Source organism: Chlamydotis macqueenii, chromosome 13 (genome assembly GCF_036417535.1).
Source record: "Chlamydotis macqueenii isolate bChlMac1 chromosome 13, bChlMac1.mat, whole genome shotgun sequence".
Taxonomy (NCBI): Eukaryota; Metazoa; Chordata; class Aves; order Otidiformes; family Otididae; genus Chlamydotis; species Chlamydotis macqueenii.
The window spans coordinates 14,415,706-14,435,459 of NC_141568.1; the positions used below are offsets into that span (position 1 = coordinate 14,415,706).

Below are 19,754 nucleotides of genomic sequence, written 5' to 3' on the forward strand. Positions count from 1 at the left end.
ATCAACCTCTCTCAGTCCTTCCTCTACCGTCTGTGCACTAGATAATTTAATCTCTCAAATGTTCTTAAATTATTACTTACTAATTTCCCACAAGAGAGATACATAATATAAATATAAGTTGTATTTTCCTGTTTCAATTTACATCAGTAAACAGCTGCGGTCACAGCTGGATTACAATCTATTCTTGACACAGCAGACTAAACTTGCAAAAAAGAATAAGACTGAGTTTGAAAGCCCCTGCTCTAGAAAAATACACAGCTGTAACAAGGATCTGCTTCTTTCCTCCTTTCAGCAAACAACTAGTTAGTCCGGAGAGCATCAGTACAGCCAAATGTCTTTGACGAACATTTTGAACAACGTAATGCAGCGTCCTTTCAGCTCACTGGAATAAGCCGCACTTGTATCACGCAGAATACTTACAATATTTTATTTATCAGAGCTGTACAAGGATTCAAAGGTAATACAAAATTCAGGATAGCCAAATTACTTGTAATAATAGCTGGTGAGATCCAGCAGGCCGGCGTGACAGCCACAGCACGACCTGCATCGGCTCAAGAGAACGTCGACTGTTTATTGCCCCACTGGTTACTGGGGGCACTCAGAACAACCCACAGCCAGCCTCCACGAGCAGGCCATCTTCCCACCCACGGGGCCATCGCTGCTGGAGGGGCACGCTCATTTGCAGGGGATCACTTTATTGCCGCTCACAGCAACTGGAATCAGGAGCTTCCTGTACTCCAGAGGGAGGTAACGCTCTATCAGCACATGCAGTGGCATCTTGTCTGTCACCAGCCCTTGTCTGTGTTCAAAAAGAGGACAGCAGAGAAGAAATAGAGTTAATGAAAAGTGTTTCCACTCAAGCTTAATACCAGAGTAAAGTTTTTAAAAGTTTTTGCATTTAATAGCTGAAATGCTGTGGCTGCTTGTGATAGAGAAGCTACAGATTTCTAATTGCAGGCAACTTTCTCAGGTGATGCACTAGGTCCTACGCATGGCACAGGCACCAGGCTTGCCTACACAGAATGATGTAACAGAAGCAAACAGCTCATTACCCAGCAGAGTTTTTACATTCACAATTCAGAGGTGGTTGGCATTTTCCACCTGTGTAGGCCACGTAGTTTTCTAGCACACCATTTAGCTGACTGGACTGAAAAAATATCAGCATTTCCTAGACTTGTAGAAAGAAAAAAAAAAAAACAAACCCCCCCCCCCCCCCAAAGCAGCATTTATTCATGCTTTCATTGTAGAAGGAACAGAAATACTGTTCTTATTCATGAACCAGCAACAATTCCTGATCCTTTATGAGGCAACAGAAAGGCATAAAAACATCTAGAGAAGGTAAAGTGACAAGAGTACCGAACCCTCAAACCTGGCCAACTAAACCATCACAGCTCTCAGCCTGTTCATGCTCTCAGGTGGGAAAATTAAAATCTCTGGACAGCAACAAATTATCCTTTCTAAAGCAGCAGCACCAGCTCCATCTACACAGGCCCATGCAAAGCCAACGCCTTTAATCAGCTGTGCCCTGCAAAAGCCTTCAGACTATTTCAGCATCACATCTGAAACTCTTCCAGTGGAGATGAGGAATAACAACCTGGAGCAATGACTTTAAATGAGGAGTGGTGAATTTGTTTCAGGCCCCAGAGTTTTACAGACGGCCCCCAAGCCAAGAACAAATCCCTTGTGTTTTGGTCGCACAACAAAGTAAATTCAGGCATGAGAAGGGGCAGCTGAGGGAGCCCACAGGAAGGAGCAGCAGTGAGGAGGCTCTGAGGACAGTTCACCCAGGCTGCTGGCCAGGGGAACACCGTTGTTCGGAGAGGCCAGCCCTGGCCTGCCAAGCCAGAGGCTCCTTTTCCTGCTCTGGAGAGGAGCTGTCAGTTTGGATCCTAAGTATCAGCTTTTGCAGAAGCAGGAAGAGCGGTGCTTTGTTTGGAAGAGTAAGTCATCAAAACAGACAGCAGGGCACGTGCAAATGCTCCCGCTCTTTCAGTTGCATGCGCTCTTAGCATAGAGATCGCTCAGGGATGCGAACAGTGCAGCCCAGCCTCACGCTTCCTGTTACTCTCCACTTTTTCCTACGTACCCCTCTGCCTGCTACTTGTTCCTCAGACAACTCCTTGCACTCCCAACACCTCACTATTTCTTCTGGCACCTCCACCACCTTCATCTTGGAGTTTAAAAAGCCAAGTCCACAAATGCCCTCCTGGGACAGAAGGTGAAGTGGCATCACACAGGGTAAATCACAAAATACCACGCTTAGTGTGGAAATACTTACTGCTAGTCCACACCCTGGCAAGGACAGTCTTACTGGGCTGTCAAAGCACCACCAAACACTACTACAGGTTAATAATAACCCTCCCTTCACCTTCTCATGAGGAGTTCCAGGTCAGCCATCTCCACTGTCTTCCTCCCTGCGTGGTTGCTGTAAGTTTCCAGATCATTGCTTAGCTGCTTGAAGTATCTCTCGGAGCTGAAAAGAGGATTGAGACGGGAAATAAAATCAGGCTCTGGAGTGTGGGAACACCAGCTACTTGCTCGCTTCTGTAGGGCAAGTTGCACTAGAGCTGCTCACTGTGCAGGTCACAGCCTGCCAGGGAAAACTGTGGGAGAAGAAACACTCCAGAGCCACCGCGCTCACGGAGAGCGCTAGTGATGTCAGTGCTATTAGCTAGAGCAGACTGTGAATGGTGCAGCTGGCACTGGCTGGGACAAAATCCAGAAGCTCCTGCAAGGCAGCACTGGTCACAGATACCCCCATAGCAGCCAAAAGACACGCTTGTTATTTCAGGAGAGAAAAAGAAAAAGATGACTAAAAATAGAGGGCGGAGGAGCAGTTTGCTGTTGCTTACCATTTTCCAACAATTTTGAAAGCATCTCTGGCCACTGGCATTTTCACATAATGGCTAAATATCTTCTTTATCAAACTGCTTGCTACCTCAGGCTCACGTGTTTTCCTCCGTGACGCTCCCGAGCTCTTTGGAACAGGCTTAGCCTGCAGCGGCCGCAGGGGAGACCTTTGAGGGAAACTGAAAATTCACAGGTCAAACAAACACACAAAAGGGAGAGGTAGAGAACATCAGGCTGAATTTGGGCAAACTTTATGCTGAATTTGAAGTGGTAACAGCTACCTCAAGCTCTTAATTGTTTCTCCCTCCCAATTCTTCAAAACCCTCATGCCCACAAAGTACAGCTCACAAACAATTCACGTGGCATTATGACCTCAGGAGAAGCAATCCAGGTTCAAGTTTTCCGAGATAAGCACGCCAGCATAACAATCACTCTGCAAACTATAGTTCCCTCCAATACACAAATGCAGTTTTCACTGCATCCCTGCAGTTTTCACTCTCCAGGAGCGCACAAGGTTTGATGTGTCCACAGGCCACCTCTGTATCTGCAGACAGGAGAGCATGGTCTGCAGGGTATACTTTAACATTATTGGGAACACTTTTTTAAGTGGGGTTTTTCATGGGTTTTGGGGTTTTTTTGGTTGGTTGGCTTTTTGGTGGATTGGTTTGGTTGTTGTATTTTTTTTTTCTTAAACAAGACTGTTAAGTCCCAAAGGAAATTATTACTGTTTTCCATTCTAAAAAGGAAAAATTGTAACATGAAAAAGGGAAGTTGAAATCCCTGGATCCACTCAGTAGAGAACTGGAAAACAACAGAAAAGACCTAGAATCTCAGGCTAACACATGCAAACCACAGAGGGAGTGCACGAATCATTTGATTCTCTCTCCAGCCCACCTGCACGTTTTTCTGTCAGACCCTCAGTGGCAGGTAGAAGAGATCAGCCCCCGAGATGAAGCACTTGTAGCAGTGAGACAAAAAAAACCACTATTTTTTTAAGTCATCTTGGCTACTGTTCCTGTGCCTCAGTTTACCAGTTTGTGAATGATCACATATGAATGTTCACTTCACAGTATCTGGGAAAAAACTGAAGTTTAGTGACTGTATGAGACCTTGGTATTTCTAAATAAAAAGCTTGTGGCACTTATCTGGTATAGTTGATCACAGTACCAGTATAAAGAGATTATTTTACAGCAGAATGCCTTAACCATGCCTCTCACATGGTTATTGCTCTGCTACATAACCTAGAGTATTCCCCCTCTTCTGCAAAGGCATCTGCAAACCTTGCTGGAGCTATGGCTCCAACGTTGCTTAGCAGTTGAAAAACTCCTAGGAAAAGGTTTTGGCCTTCAGCACAAGAAAATATTACAAGATTGGAGAGACCTGAGGCATCAGATCTGCTCTGGGAGAGTACTGGCGTTTACCTGATAGAACTCTTTATTCAATGAACTAAAGACTTCCAGACTGCGTACTCCCTGCTACAGCTGATAAAGCACAAAACAACGGACAAAGCTGAGCTCGGCTCTCTCCCCTGGCACTTACAGCACCCAGGCACACTTCTACCAGGCCACTGCAGAATATGGCTTGTACTTACTTGGGAGTAGCAGGTTTTGCAGGACGTGGAGTCGACAGCAGCGGCTTGTAGGCTGCAGCACGGACAAACGTGGATGTTTTCATGGAAACCTCTGGGGAAAAAAACGCACTTGAGGAACTGAACTCTATTTTCAGAGTTCTGCCAGCTTTCCACACATCTGGTCCAGGGCCACGCTGCCTGCGCTCAGGCTGTGGCTCCACGAGACCCTGAACCAGCGTGACTGCTCGCTGTGGCATTTCCACCCACCCACCTCCTGCCAGACAGGCTGCTGGCTTCCCTGGCACCAGGTCCAGCCCATCAGCCCCTCTGCTGGGCCAGCAGGCCAGGCAGGGTGTAGGAACACACACATCCTGCTAAGTCTGGCAAATTCTCCTGAACGCAGGGATGAGGAGAGCAACAAAATCACATTACGAGGGTCAGTCTGTGAGCATCTCCCACATTCACAGATTTTCATTAATTCCCTCCCCTGAGCTGAGGCTCAGGTTATAGTCAGCACCTCACCTCTTCTTTGCTGTGAACTACCCATATCAGTTTCCTCCAAGTCTAATCTGCATCCTCTAACTTCACTCTTGAACTTCTTCACTTCTTAACAAGTAAGAGCAGGAAAGAAAACATAAGCAAAATTGTAATACTGAGCAGCTTCCTTTCTAGAAGAGGAGTGGTCATGGAGGGCTTCTTGCCTGCCAGCTTCCCTTCCAAGCTGAGTGCAGCCCAGGAATACAGAATACCTGGTAATGGTGTCAACTTTGCAGCCGCCCCTCAGAGCTAGGATACCCGCCCCATTACAGAAAACAAGCCCAACTACCAGAGGCCTCAAGTACTTCTGGAAGTTAAACTGCACAATTCAAAGGTCCAAGTGTCTCACAGAAAGCAGGGCTGGGTGAACTACTGTGATTCCTTGCACGAGCTTCTTCTGAATAAATACTTCCATGTGCTGGAGGAACAGGGAAGCAGGATGCAGGGGAAGAGACTAGTTATGCTGAGGTTTCAAAGGTAACTTTTATGACAAAAGTGCATAATTTTTCATCCTTTCTTCCTGTACTTGTCCAATGAGACCTGTCCAACGCTACTCTTACTGTTCCACCCTATCAGCAGCGATCTTTTAATCAAGATCTTTCCATCTCTCCATAAAATTGTGTTAAAGATAAGCCTATTGACACACTATTGTAGACACCCTAAGAACACCTACAGCTTTCCTTGTGGCAAAAGCGTACCAGTTCAACTGCCATCTTTGTGCCTTCCACACTGGACAAATACATACAGGCACTGATGTTCTCATTACAGCTGTATTTCCTCACAACGCCTCAAATCCTGGCAACGGGATTCTTTTAGGATGTTCTTAGCACCGTTTTTTATTTTGGGGTGTATTGTAATTCAAAAGACTTTAAGAGCAGTCCCAAAAGACACCACTAAAACACACTCCAGGCACTCTCAAAGATGGCTTTGACTGAAGAGAATCCACTCATCCATACTGATGCGTATGTTCTTCCAAAAGGCATAAGTGCTCTTGGGGCAACAGAACAGACTGACGCAGTGAAGAACGGTTTAGAAATAGACGCTTCTTCCCAGCATTCTGGAAAGCCAGCCTACTCTTAGGACATCTGCCACTACACATACAAAATACAGAGTTCTAAAGTAGGCTTCAAGTCTGGAGTCACGTAAATGGCTGTGGAAACGCCAGCTCAATGCTGAGACATTAAGAAGTCAGCATGAAGTTGGGAGTCAGGAAGGAAGGAAGAATAAAATGGAGGATATCCATATGCCACTGTATAAAACCACTTTGCACTCAGTTTTGTCTATTTGTGCACTTCCATTACGTTCACCTCAAAAAGTATAAGACGATCTTGGTCCCTGAGGCACCTGATGAGCCAGTAACAACCTGGCCCTAGGAAGAGCAGCCAACAGCTCCCCCTGGACTATCCAACAGACTAAACAGTCAGTAATGTTATAAACCTATATTGTTCCTCAATCTATCAGGAGATAACAGGAAAAACTTTCTACAGCTGCCTTCTGCTAGTGTTGCAATAGTTTTCTTACCTTCACTCTCAGGGTCTTCAGCTTCATCCTCACTAGGTTCTTCTTCCGGACCATCCAATTCTACCATGATAGCCTGGTCCTCTTGTTCATCTGCTTGTTCAACAGCTTCCCGTAATGGCTTCATCTCAGATTTTTCAGAGGAGGAAAAAGCATGAGAATGCCTGTCCAGATTTCCAGCTCCAACACCTCTGTCAATCTCATGTTCTAGATTTCCAAAACAGGAATAATACATCACTGAAACAAGTACCATAGACAAAATTTCAGAGCACTCACAAGAATGAAACCCAACTTTCCATTCTTGAAAACATTGCCACCTATTATATTCCTGTCTTCAAGGATTAGGATGCCAATACACTAAGTTAGATAAGCTAAAGCACTGACGAATCTTCAACTTTTCCCTCTGCTACATCTACGTTGCAGAGGTCACATGAAAAAAATAGCACTTGGTAATGCAGAGAAGCCCATGAGATTTGAGTGAAATTTTTATCTGAGCTCCTTTTAAATGAACTTCCTTTAACAAGAACTTTTATCTCAAAAGACGACTTACCAAAGCTTTAGTGCAGCATGTTGAACACAGAAGACCCTGCAATTCAGGAAAAGTAACCTGGCAGATCCTGATCTGCCAACACACTCAGAAGGTCTCCAAATTTTATCAATCTTTGCCTGATTCTGGAACTTCCACTAGTAAATTTTAATTAAAGATGCTTTCTGCAATTATATATTTCCAAACACGATTGCCAATGCAATTCTGGTTTCCATTTGAGCAGAAAGCAGTCTTTCAGCTTAAAATGCCAAAATTAGTTTGATATCTTCCTAGTATTTAGCTCAGATTCCAGAATGCAAAGGGTGTTAAAGTCTCTCTCCCAGCACCAATGCCAATAATGCAGTTGAGAGGTCTTTGGCATTAGAGATAGTTTTCAATATTAGAGGTTGTCCTCACCAGCTTTGGGAGAGCCTTGGTGTTCAACACTGCCTTCTGCCACTCCCTCTTCTACCGAAGGGGCCATTTCTGTTTCGATTCTGGCATCCTCTGCCATAGTTATCTGTGATTCTGCTGGTTTGGTCAGTTTCTTCTCCAAATTTTCAGAATATCCAGCACTTGCACGATGCTCTGCAGCTGAAACAGGAAATTCTATCATCAGTCTTACCTACAGAAAAAACCCCAATCAACCACCAGCATACAGTTTAACAACTGCTGAAATTTACTCACGGTAAGTAAACTCAGCAGTGGGCAAAAGCTATAAATAAGGGAAGCAGATGCAGTTCCTTTCCAAAAATTTACAGCTGAGAAATGCACGGCTTTTCCTGTGTTTGCCCTACAGCCACCTAATTAGGGTGCACGTCAGGTCCCAGTGAAGGAATTTTACTTCTCAGCAAGCAGAGCTCCTCCAGATCTGCCATCTCTGCGTCTAATTCTCACTTTTGGTGATTGTGTGAAAGACCAATTTCTTTTCCGTTAAGTCTAACAATAAATGGAGTTTGTGCTCCAGATTCTCCTCCCCATTTCCTCAGTTTTTCTGAATTAACAATTTTGGAAGGGATACATGGCATTACAAAGAGGAGAGCACCTAGCAGTGGTTTTAACCATCCCGGACAAGCCTCTAGCACGCAGGATGAAGAGAAATAAAGGGACACATGATTTGCATGTCTTTAAAAACTTCAGCTACTGAAGAGTACTTAAGTACTCCTTTTCCCTACATAATAAATCTTTAGTCTGTTAACATGTAGCTCAGAAACCCACGGACGTAATTATCTGGAGAAATCTTACTGGGAACTCTCATAGTACTGTCCCTTGCTGAAGGGTTTGGGACTCTGAGCTGAGCTCAGGAACAGAAGCTGTAGAAGTGGATTTTTACCACCCTCTCCAGTGACTGAGTTTTCACACCCAAAAGTACAAGTGTCAAGGTCTTGGGAGCTCCAAGCCCCAGTGAAGGAGACAAGGAAATTTGGTCAAAGGTGCAAAAGTCAGTAATATCAATCTCACTAACCAGGACACTGGGTTCCCTACACCAATGCAGGGTAAAATCTTGCCTAAAGTTAAGTGAAATAGTAAGTAGCTTTGTGGGGAGAAGATAAAAGTGAAATAGTAAGTAGCTTTGTGGGGAGAAGATAAAAGCTCAGCTGGACACTAAGACTGCCTAGGGCAGACAGGCAGCAGTGAGTCTCCCACACTGCTGGATCCCTGCTGGGACGCAGTACTTTAACAGCAAAGTACCAGATGCTATCGGTACATTCAAGCATAATTTTTACTGATTTCTTCACCTGTTGTTAGTAGCAATACCTCCTGCAGTTTGGTATAACCTGCTGGTTGCCAGTGATGCACGCTCCGCTCCAGTTTCTGCACTGACAGATCGGGGAGCTCTTTGTTTCAATTTGTTTGCTGAATCATCTCCATACTGCTCAAGGCTTTTCTTTTTAAACTTCTCATCTTTCAGCCTCATAACAACTGTCTTTTTTCCAGGCTGAGCAGTCCTTATCTTTAGTCATGCAACGTACAGAAACTGCTCCATATATTTGGTTACAGTTACTGGTAAAAATGGTTTTTCTCTGCACTTTCTCTAGTTCTGTTAAATCTATTTAGAGAGGGAAAGGTCAGAACTGCATGCAGCATTCCAAAGGTGAGCGTGACAATCATTTCCATCGTAGCACAGTGATGTTTTGTCATCTCTTCCTTTTATAACAATTTCTACATGTTATTTGCTTTTCTGCCCACCCCCCAAGCTTTGGGCTGGTTTTAGCAGAACTGTAACAATTCTGAAATGGCTTCCAGCAGCCTCAAGAGTCACATCCCATTTAAACTTCACACTCCACAGGCACACCCAAGTAAAACTACATCATGCCAAAAGAATCAAGAAAGATTACAGGGTGCCAACCTCACGCAACTGTAAATTTAGTGCAGAATATCTGCTACCTTAATGAACTACTCCAAAAGAACAGTTTAAAACAAAAGGCTGTATTATCATGCTAAAAAGACAACATAACTAACTTTGCTGATACACCTGGTATGTGCAAGCAACTACTTATGGCCACTGCAAGGATTAAGTTTAAAATTCTAACAACAAAACTGTCGGTGCTACAGACTGCTCAGTTTCCATACTGTCATAAGGTAATGCATATGAAACTCCAGATGTGTAATTAACCCTAGGGAAAGCTAAACCTGCATGGCAACGGTCTTCTTTCATTTCCAGACACTGTCAAAGGAACAATGGGAAAGACTTAAAAAGGATCCTAAACTGGAGTCTGGGAATTGAAATTCAGCAAAACAGTGTCTACATGTACTCAAAGCTTTAGGTAACGACTGGATAACACCTGGATAGCTCCATCTCAGACCAACCCTCAGCATCTGTTCAGTTTTTTAACTGTCTTATGCTAAGGAAAAAGGATTTTGGAAAAAAACAGGGAACATGCTTGTGGAAGTAGGCAACTTGCATGACTTGCTCTCTTCCAGGAACAAGAAGGTATTAAGGCCCAACCTTCTAGTTACAATCTTTATTACTTAAGGGAAGGCAACTTTCAAGCCGTTGTCTTGAGAGAAATAGATGCTGGTTAGCACTGGAGAAAGATAATGGCCAACATGGCTTAAATACAGTAAAACATTAAAATGTATACAAGCACAAAGAACGATTAGCCAGGCAAGAGGGAGCTATTCATCCTTCCTATGGGAAGATGAGCAGTACTACAAACCTACCAAAAAAATACGAAAATTTATTCCATTTGCAGTCACTGCGAATAAGGCAAATACTGACAAGAAAGCACATGAGCAAGTCACAGCCTACTTTTAGAAAGCTTGTCTGGAAATGCTTACAGTGTCTCTGACACAACTTGAACTAAATTATCTCCAGCATCTACTGCACAATAAAGTCTTATTTTACCCTGCAAGTCACCTGAAAAACTCTCTGTTGTCATTAAAGTACTCCATTCCCTTGCAACACCGAAAGCACTCTGAAAATGTCTTCCTTTTCCACTTCATTCACTGTATTAGCTTTCTCCTCTTCTGCATCGCTTACACTGAGGTCTTCAATTATATGGGACACAACTTCTCTCGAAGACGTCATGAAAGATCTCTTAGGCTTTAGAGTGACTGGGGATCCCAAACATTTACTTCAGTTTCTGGATGGCAAAGAGGAGCTCCATCTATCAACAGCTAGAAATTGAGAGCATTAATATGCCCCCAGTAACTTTCCTTTAGCTTTCCTGATAAATAAAAATCCTACCAAGCAGAGAGGAATACACACAAGAAAATGCTCTTCCTTTACTTGAAACAGTTTAGGGAGTTCACATTGTATCTTAGGAATCAGTTGGAAAAGTCCTTGCAACTATTTTTCAGTTCACGCTGAGGAGCAACATGGACATCAGCTACCTTTGGTAAAACAGCAGAACTATGTATTTGACATGAGCGCCTTACAAACTCCAGCATCTTTAAGAAATGCTCTCACTCCTCCTCCTCTTCTTCTCATTTGACCCAATCCCCTATTCCACATCCTCCACGTTATCTGTCCATTTGTCCTAAAAGTACCTGCCATTGGACTCTTCAGAGCAACTGACCTTTTCCTGTTCATCTCTTCCCTTGTCCTTCCAAAACAACTTTTCCCACCAAGCTTGCCACAGACAGCCCTCCAGAAGCAGAGTATGGTGCAACAGTCCACCAGGAATTAAATAATTTCTAAGTTTTCCATGGCAAGAACTCCTCTTCTGGCTTGGGCAGTACTGAATACACCAGCCATTCTTTAAATACTGTTTCTGTGGCCCCTTTGACAAAGAATCATTTAAAAAAAAAAAAAAAAAAAATTAAAAAGAAACATCAGCTGTCCATACTTCACGGAAAGCACCGAGAGTTTTGCAGAAGAACTGCAAGAAGCTGTTTACTACAGGAGATCCTGTCCTGGCTAGCTGCCTCAGGGTCACTAAGCAGAAAATTTCAGGGTTACAACCATGCCCTAAAACGTGGTCTATGCAATATGAGGAAAACGTGCTCCCATTTACATAACCAGGACAAGATATTTACAGGGAAATTAATGCAGAAGAGAGATACCACACAGCAGGGAAAAACTGGCAAGTGATAGGACTCACCAAGCATTGCTACAGAGTGACCAGGGAGGTGACTACCTCTGTCCAAGTGATTTTTAAGGCCCAGGAGACAGCAAAGTGGTTAGCTGTGACATATAAACGACCTTATCAAGGCAAAGCTCTAGACCAGTACCCCCGTGAGCCTCCTTCTAACCCTGTCTACAATTCCTACATTTTATCTCCTCATCTCATCATGTTTGTGACCAATTTAGAGTGTCCACTTCTGGGCTTCCCAGTACAACAGAGACACAGACATACTGGAGAGAGTCCAGCAAAGGACCACCAGGACAATTAACAGACTGAAATATCTCTCCTAGGAGGAAAGGCTGAAAGAGCTGGGACTGTTTAGCCTGGGAAAGAGAAAGCTCAGGGGGAATCTCATTAACATATGCAAGCACCTGAAGAGAGGGTGCAAACTTGCCTCCAGAGGTCCCTTCCTACCTGAACCACTCCGTGATTTCAGATAATAACCTGCTAAGCCCCAAGTCCTAACCCATAATACTCACTGCCAGCCACCACATCTTCTGAAATGGAGAGCTGTTCCACTGGGTTACTCTGCTGGGAATGATCTTCCTTATCTTCTTGCTGGTTTGCAGGCGTTTTTGGAGATTCAGGAGTCATTCTGTCCACATGTTCATGATCAAGGGTCAAGTTCTCAGAATATCTTTGGGTCCCTCCCTCATTTGCATCCACATCAGATACTGGGCCCACCAATCTTGCTTCCTCTTGAGGTGCAACAGAAACCTTGCTTCTCTGTGCTGAAGTTTTTGAAATTGATAGCGATGGTTCAAGAGCAGAAAGCTTATTTTGGCTCTGTTCATCAAACTGAGGCTGAACAAAGAGCTCCGTGTTACTCAGCATGATTTCTGCATCACTTGTCAGCGTGGCTGTTTGAATTCCAGATGCTGTTTGTGAATCCACAAGATAGTTCTGTGCTGTTTAGAAAGTTTTAAAAAAAGGTTTACGTAAAAAATATGTTCAAGGTCATAGGGACACACTTATTACCAGGACTTGCATAATTCAAAATTTAAGTAATTCAAACAAATTTTATTCATCCTCCACAGACCAAACACTGAAACTCTACCACCACACTCCAGTACCCCTAACTTTCTCTACCAAACCATCTCCCTCGTACCCTCAGTTGTGAACATGATCCCAAACAGGATACAATTCCTGTGGTATAAATCACCAAACTGGGTGGAGCACATATTTAAGTTCACAGAATCAAATCATCTACAGATGCAGAGCCTCATTCTCATCTTGCCTCCCGAATTACACTGGATTTCTGTGAACGTGCTAGTAGCCTTTAAATCGTAAAACATAGACCATGCTTCAGTAACTGCTTCTAAAAATCACCTTTTAGAAGGCCCTCCCTCCTGAAACAGAAGTAACAACACATAAGAAACCTTTTCTCTTCAGCAAGTTTCGTTCCACTCCGCCTTCAAAAGCTTCCATATCAATAGGTTTGTGATTTTTTGGCCTCCGGAGTAAGCCTCTCTTTTCCACACTGTCTGATGGGATCACGGAACCAAGAGACATGTGAAGAGATCTGTAAAAATAAGAGTGAATAAATAATTTTCCAAACTTACACACTCCCCTTTTAACCTCAGATTACACACAAGGTGCCACTAACAGCGAGATATTTCACAAGTCTCAATAGCTAGGAGGAATTTCCCCCCCAAAAAAACCCTTGATGGTTACATGCCAGTCTATTTTAAACAAACAGTTTAATTTCATGGTATCACCTAACACCAGGATACGTATCACAGAGATCAGGAAACAGACTGTTTTTACAGCCTCCTATCTCAAGAGGGCTGCCACAACATATCTGACAAATGGTTCAGAAATTTTAAAAAATTTAGATTAAAAAAAAAAAAACAACAAACAAACAAAACAACAGAAGACAAATGTCTGAAAGTAAAGATGTCCTGTAGATGACAGTGAGGTGGTAGGAGGACTTCAAAACAATTCTAAGAAGCTGATCAGTATTAGTATTAACAGCAAAACACAGCTACCAACACACTAATTTTTTTGAGATGAGAACTAAGACAGCAACATGGAAAGCATGGGAAAAGATGTATCTCAGTGTATGTATTTTGCACTCTAAAGAGACTGGCCATGCTTGGCAATCAAAAATGGGGTTCAGAGGATTCAAAGCCGGGAAGTACAGAATGCGGCCCTATGAATCACCTTGCAAGGGCTGCAGCAAGAAAGGTGAAATAAAATGCTACCATGGCCAGGATCATTAGCAAAGTACAGGGGCACCACAGGAAAAGAAGTTCTTTGACTTGCTAAAAAGCTTGTAAAGTCCAGGAAAGCTGGACTAAAGACTGCACAGATGCAACTGATGCGATGAGTCAATTAACAGGCAGAGATAATATTCTAATTATATTATGTACTGATTTACTGTTGGAAACAGGAGAATGAAAGGAAAAAGGGAATGATGCTAATAGGTAAAAAGAGGACCGACAGTAACAATACAAGCTAGATCAACCTGGGCACAGAGTGCAGAGCCGCAGCTTCTGAATATCACACAGTGTATAGCGTAACACCTCCAAATTCCTTCGCTAGAGTGGGAGATGACTGTGTTATTACTAGCACAGGTCTTTATCATGAGCCAGGTATCTGTACTGCTCTTCACAACTATCGAGGTGATGATCAAAGCAGCTACAGTTACAGCAGCCAGAAGTTAAGTCATTTTGAGTGAAACTCACCTAGCCAAAGTAGTGCTGTCCAGCGTAGACTGAGCTAGAAAAAGTTGGTGACATATTAGCTGAAAAATTACGCTAGCTGAGAAATTACCCTCTACACAGTGGTCTACAAGAACACCCCAATGGATCTTCCCCTTTTGAGAGCCAGTTATGCTATAATCCTCAAAAGTTACATTTTTATGAGAAATCAGATGACAAGTTCACTTTACAATTTCTTGTCTGAGTTCCAGAACTGCATATTAGAACTCTAAGAAGCCATTTCTGAAAGGGTAATAAAACAGTTATTTCAAAGAAAATTTAACATGGCACATGCCCTCACACTCAATAAATTAATCTTACCATATTAATAGCAAGATGCTAGAGTAGGGCCTCATTCGCAACCACCCTTCAGCAACCCAAATCAAACACAAAAGCATCTGGAAGCTTTAGAAGTACAGGTAACTACTCCACAGACTGCTGGTGAAACTGTAACTCAAACCTGTTCTACTCACAAAGTCACAAAAATCCATAAGCAAGTCTGGAGAGCACTGACACAACCATGTTCACACTAGAAAATACCTGAGCGTATCCCCTCTACTTTTAAGAAGCTCTGTGTCAGAACATGTTCAGACCAGGTATCAAGCTAAAGAAAGACAAGTTGATTTTTTTGACCACAGGTGAGGGAGGGTGTGATTCAGCTCCAGATTAAAATACTCAAACACAGGTGTCTATGTTCCTATTAAAGTCAAGCATAATTAATCAAATTTAGCCATCTACTTTACAGTGAGCTGAATCACCCTCCGTACTCCACTGACGAGATCTCCCCTAAACTTTCGGAGGCCTTCAGTTACCTAGCGTATATACAGAGTGTCTCTAATTTGCAGCTGAGGTACAGGTGTCTGTAATTTGGTGCTGAATCCCACCCTTTAATTCTACTCCAGCTGCTACTGCCAATAGGGTACATAAACCAAGGTAAGGTGTTTTACCTTTCTGTCTCTGTTAAACTGCAACTAAAATGAAAGTTATATTTACCAGATTTGCAAATTTTTGTTTAAAGGGAAGACTTATTCCAATATAAAACATTATTTTTTTTATAAAACTACAACTTTTTTTTTCTCAAACAAGAACTTTATAACTTATTTGATATAACTGCAACAAAAAGTATGCAGCTTGTCCTATTTTTAAGTTTCTGGAATTTAGGGGGAGACAGGGATTGCTTCCTTTGGTGGTTTTTGAATTTTGAAGCATTTTCAAGCTACAAAAATAGTCAAGAAGTTATACACAGTCAAGTCAGGGCAGAGCCTGGAACTTGGCTAAAAAAGGCTTATTTTACATTTGATAGGAGGGGCTTTTACCTTCTCTGCTATCACCTTTGCACAAGATACTGCAGTCTTGCTTACAAACGTACAACTGCCCAGCTGAGAAATTACTAAGAACTAATCTGCAGCAGATGAAAATCAATTGACAGCAAATGCAGTGCTGAACAAGGTAATTTTTGATGGTGGCCTTACCTTGGTTGTGGGGAAGTCGTTTGTCTGCTGCTCTCTCAAATTCAGAAACGCTGACCTTCCTTCTCTTCTTAGCCATGTGGAATGTGGTGATAGATGTCTGCTCAGGAACAAGGTCTGGCAGTTGCATTTCCACCCTACCAATATAAACCAAGCCTTAACAAAGGACTTCAGCTTCTTAGCTACCTTAGAAAGGTCTCTGCAACATCGGTGAAAAACAAATCAAAATTATTTGTCCTTGCTGCAGCGGAAGTAAGGAACTAATTGGTGATCAGCTCAGCAAACGTAGGAACACGCAATTCCCTCCTACTAAATCAAAGTAAATTTCAAAGTCTTACTTTGAATCAAAACCTGAGTGTATACTCAAAACAACAGGGCTAAGAAAGTTCAGACTGCAGTAAAAGCTTGGACTCCCAACCAGCTCCACAGCTCTCTCCTAACAGCACACAACAGCAATTAGGCTTGTCAGTCGTTACAGTGTAAATGAAGAAGCCATCGTCATGAAACAATGTTAGGTATCACAAAGCATGCTGGTACACGGAATAGACACCTAATATCCCAGTCAGGCACTGCATCAGGGACTAGGTTTCTGAGTTGTTTTCCTCCTTTACTGAGGAATTCCAAGAATCCCCTCTCATGAAGGTCCCGTTCAGGCAGCGAGCTGCTGTCAGCACTCCACCACATCCTACAGAAGTAGAGCAGAGCGTCCCTCCTGCCGCCAAGAACCTGCATTCAGCAGATGTAGCGTTCTGGACCCTTTGCTGCAGGAAAGGTCGCTTCAATATAGCAAGAACAGTAAGGTGATCACATTTACGGGTCTTTTCCCCTTACAAAATACATTCTCTACCAGTCAGAAATGTAGCTAAGTTTCATTTCTTGTTATGAAGATAACATAAGCCTAAGCATTAGAACTAACAGATTTGTAACGGGGATCAAACATAAAGCAGAGGGGAAAAAAAGATTACTCGTTTTTTGCATCTGTCCTGGGAGATGCTATTACAACTAGGGAAAGCGGTGCCTTCCCAAACTCAAGAAGGTTCACATCAACTAAAGGAATGCTATGAGGGAATTTTTAAAAAGACTTTTTTCTTAATTATTTAAAAATATTTTTTAGAAGTCTATACCTGTTTAACTTCAAAACGTAGCTACCATATGGGATAGAAAACCTTGCAAAGACCAAATCATCTGATCTTTTCATTTAAGACAGGCTGATCAGAAACACATTCAGAGATGTTGAACAACTACAACAAGCAAAATCAAGAAGGAATTAAAATACTGCTGCTGCTATTTTTTTAATTAAATAAAAAACAAGCTACCACACTTAGAGAAAACTCAGATTTTTCTTCCTCTATTAAATAAACCCAGAAAGACAGAAGTTTAGAAGTTCACCTAACATTTAGATGACCTGTTTAAGGTTGTTTATAGTCAATGCAAAAGTTTAGCTGTAAAGACAAAACAGAGGAAATTACATTTTTTATTATAACAGTCTCTTTTGCAGTAAGCAAAAATACACACAAGTGTTGTGACAAAACTGGCTAAAGCAAGTTAAGACCTACCACCACTACTGGCTTTCTTCTATTTCAGAACAAAGTGGAAGGAAACAAACCACGCTTCAGCCTCTCAGTCTGGCCTGTTAAGCTAAAACACTAATGGAAGCTAAACACAAACAAAAGCAGCTGAGCCTCAAACAAACCTCACCTCCAAACCACTCAGCAGGAAGGCAATAACTCCTAGCAGCCCAAAACAAGGACAACCAAGAAGCAGTAACACCATAAAAAGCTACAGCAGCCTGCGTTCTAATACCAGACACAGCAGTCACTTGTTACACCTCAGCACCGTCAGCACACGGCCCGTAGCCCTGGGGACATCCAGGAACTTCTACCTCAGTACATCACTGACAACTAAGAAAAGTAGGTTTCCATCAGGAGACTTACTGTATCCAGCTCTGGTATATTACAAGTCTGCAGTTAAGAAGGGGGGCTAAGCACAAGCCTGCAGTGTTTATTATTCAGTCCTCCGGTCCCAGTGATTCCTACGCTATTTTCAAAGCTGAGAGGACTTTCTGAAAATCCCACCTGACAGAATGCAACTCTGATCATTGCAACGCAAAGAAATACCACTCCCCAGTCCTACTGCAGGAACTGCAGCTCTGCCTGGTAGTGTGAAAAAGAAGGATTACTTACATGCTGGAAACCCTCTTCGACGGGAGTTCTGACCGAGCTTCTTCTGCTTCTTCATGTTCAGATATCTGAGCTGCTAGAGGTGAAACTTGCGGTTCTGCCAACAAACCAAAACGTTTCCTTACCACAATTCAATCCAGCAAGAATGACAAAATGCAGCAGTGTCAAATCTACACCACATTCTGTAAGTTACGTTTATTAACGGGTTAAAATAAAGACCTGGTGAAAACTATCGGGGTTCTACTCCTAGGAAGGCTGGCACGTACAGTGACAGAGCCAATGGTGACACACGGCAGCACAGGGGGGTTCCATGCACTACAGCGGAGCTGAGCTGAAGTTTGCAACAGCGCGTGCCTCTAATTTACACACAATCCTACAGCTAAAGGCAGCACAAAGATTACACGCTTGCTCAGCAGGATACAAGGACTCAGTGAAGAGGATTTTCAATAATATGTTTCCATCAATGCAAGATTTGGTCTTTGAGAAGGAGCTGTATCGCATGACCTCCTTCAGCTGCAGCAATTCCTCATTTACGGAAATCATTTATACCGCGGTCTCGATTTCTGTTCCACGCAACTGGGTAAGAATAATAGGCTACAAACGAACACCTCCGTGCACCAAAATACTGTCCTTCTGTTCTGTATTTTCCAGAAAAAAAAGATACATACGGGTCCGGATGATTCTCTTGAGCATCACCCGTGGCGTGTCATTATCAAGATCGGGGAACACAGTTGGTCTCCGCTTCTGCAAGGTGCCTCTGCCAGAATTCTTCCCCTTTCCTGAATCGGGTATGGTCTAAAGAGAGAAATCAGAGACACGCAATTCAAAAATCACATTTTCATCATTAAAGATGAATCTCAGCATCAAAAGCATTCATCATCCATCTTCTAATAGAAGTTACCTAAGCTAGGTAACACCAAACATTTTCCAAATTCCCAAAACAAAACCGTGCACATTTGCTTTCTAACAACGCCAGCAGTTCATTTTTGGGCGGCAGGCAATTCACAACGGTGCACCATTGAGCGGGCTTCACCGCACACCTCTCATCCTGGCCAAAAGCCTGAGAAACTTGAAAGCGCCCACGGCCCTTCATCCCTCACAGCCCTGACCTAAAACAACGCAGAAAGGGGAAACAGAAGAAAAACGCAAACGAGGTGCAAGGCTGAGCGGCCCTGGCTCTTCGGTGAGACCGAATTTCAGGGGTTTTGTTCCATTTTCCACCTCTAAAGGCGAACAAGGGCAGGGGAGCCTGGGGCCTCGCTTCTCCCGCGCACCGAGCGAGAACGGACGGGCAGCGGCAGGTGACCCCCGGGGGACGGCTGGCCCCGACCGCAGCCCCCTTCCCCTTCCCCACACCCCGCGGCGGGGCCCCCGGATCCCATCCGCCACCTTGGCCGGGTGCCGGCCGCTGCGCCTGGCCCCACGGCGGGCCCGCGGGATGCTGTCGGCCATGACACCGGGTAACGGCCCCGACACCGCCCGCCTCGCGAGAAGGCCCAGCCTCGCGAGACCGCCGCGCGGCGCCCCACGGGAGGGGCGGGGCCCGCCGGGGCGGGGCGGGGCGGGACCGGAGAGGACGCAGCGCAGTGTGGGGCCGGTAGTTCCGGCGCGGCGGCGGTGCCGCGTTGCATTGTGGGCCGCGTAGTTCCGGTACGGCCGCGGCGGGCGGTGTCGGCGGGCGGTGAGAGGCCGCGGTTGGCCTTGTGGGAGCTGTAGTTCGGCGGGGGCCCCCCCGCTCCCGCTCTCCCGGCCGCCGGGGCCTCACAGGGGTCTCCGGTCCCCCTCTGCTCCCCCCCCCCCTCCCCCCGCCACCCCGGGGAGGCCGCCCCGC

At 44.1% G+C, this 19,754-nt stretch overlaps 1 protein-coding gene across 1 annotated transcript; it reads right to left on the reverse strand.

Moving 5' to 3' along the window:
- Positions 1-413: 413 nt before the first annotated feature.
- On the reverse strand, positions 414-19,455 carry CENPT (centromere protein T). The gene is made up of 13 exons (XM_086757966.1): positions 19,313-19,455; positions 18,592-18,718; positions 17,927-18,020; positions 15,747-15,880; positions 14,260-14,293; positions 12,952-13,094; positions 12,052-12,480; positions 7,419-7,595; positions 6,479-6,682; positions 4,442-4,532; positions 2,853-3,017; positions 2,369-2,473; positions 414-799 (listed from the first exon to the last, which is right to left on the reverse strand). The coding sequence occupies exons 1-13, from the start codon at positions 19,373-19,375 to the stop codon at positions 676-678; spliced, it is 1,890 nt and encodes a 629-aa protein (XP_086614092.1). The 5' UTR covers positions 19,376-19,455; the 3' UTR covers positions 414-675.
- Positions 19,456-19,754: the final 299 nt, after the last annotated feature.

What these genes read in the sequence shown, in the direction of transcription:
- CENPT (XM_086757966.1), bottom strand. Translation starts at nt 19,375, where the DNA reads ATGGCCGACAGCATCCCGCGGGCCCGCCGTGGGGCCAGGCGCAGCGGC. An exon ending in GCGGCCGGCACCCGGCCAAG is followed by an intron (nt 18,719 to 19,312) that starts GTGGCGGATGGG and finishes TTCTCTCTTTAG; the next exon opens with ACCATACCCGATTCAGGAAA. An exon ending in AGAAGATGTGGTGGCTGGCA is followed by an intron (nt 7,596 to 12,051) that starts GTGAGTATTATG and finishes TTCCTGTTTCAG; the next exon opens with CTGCAGAGCATCGTGCAAGT.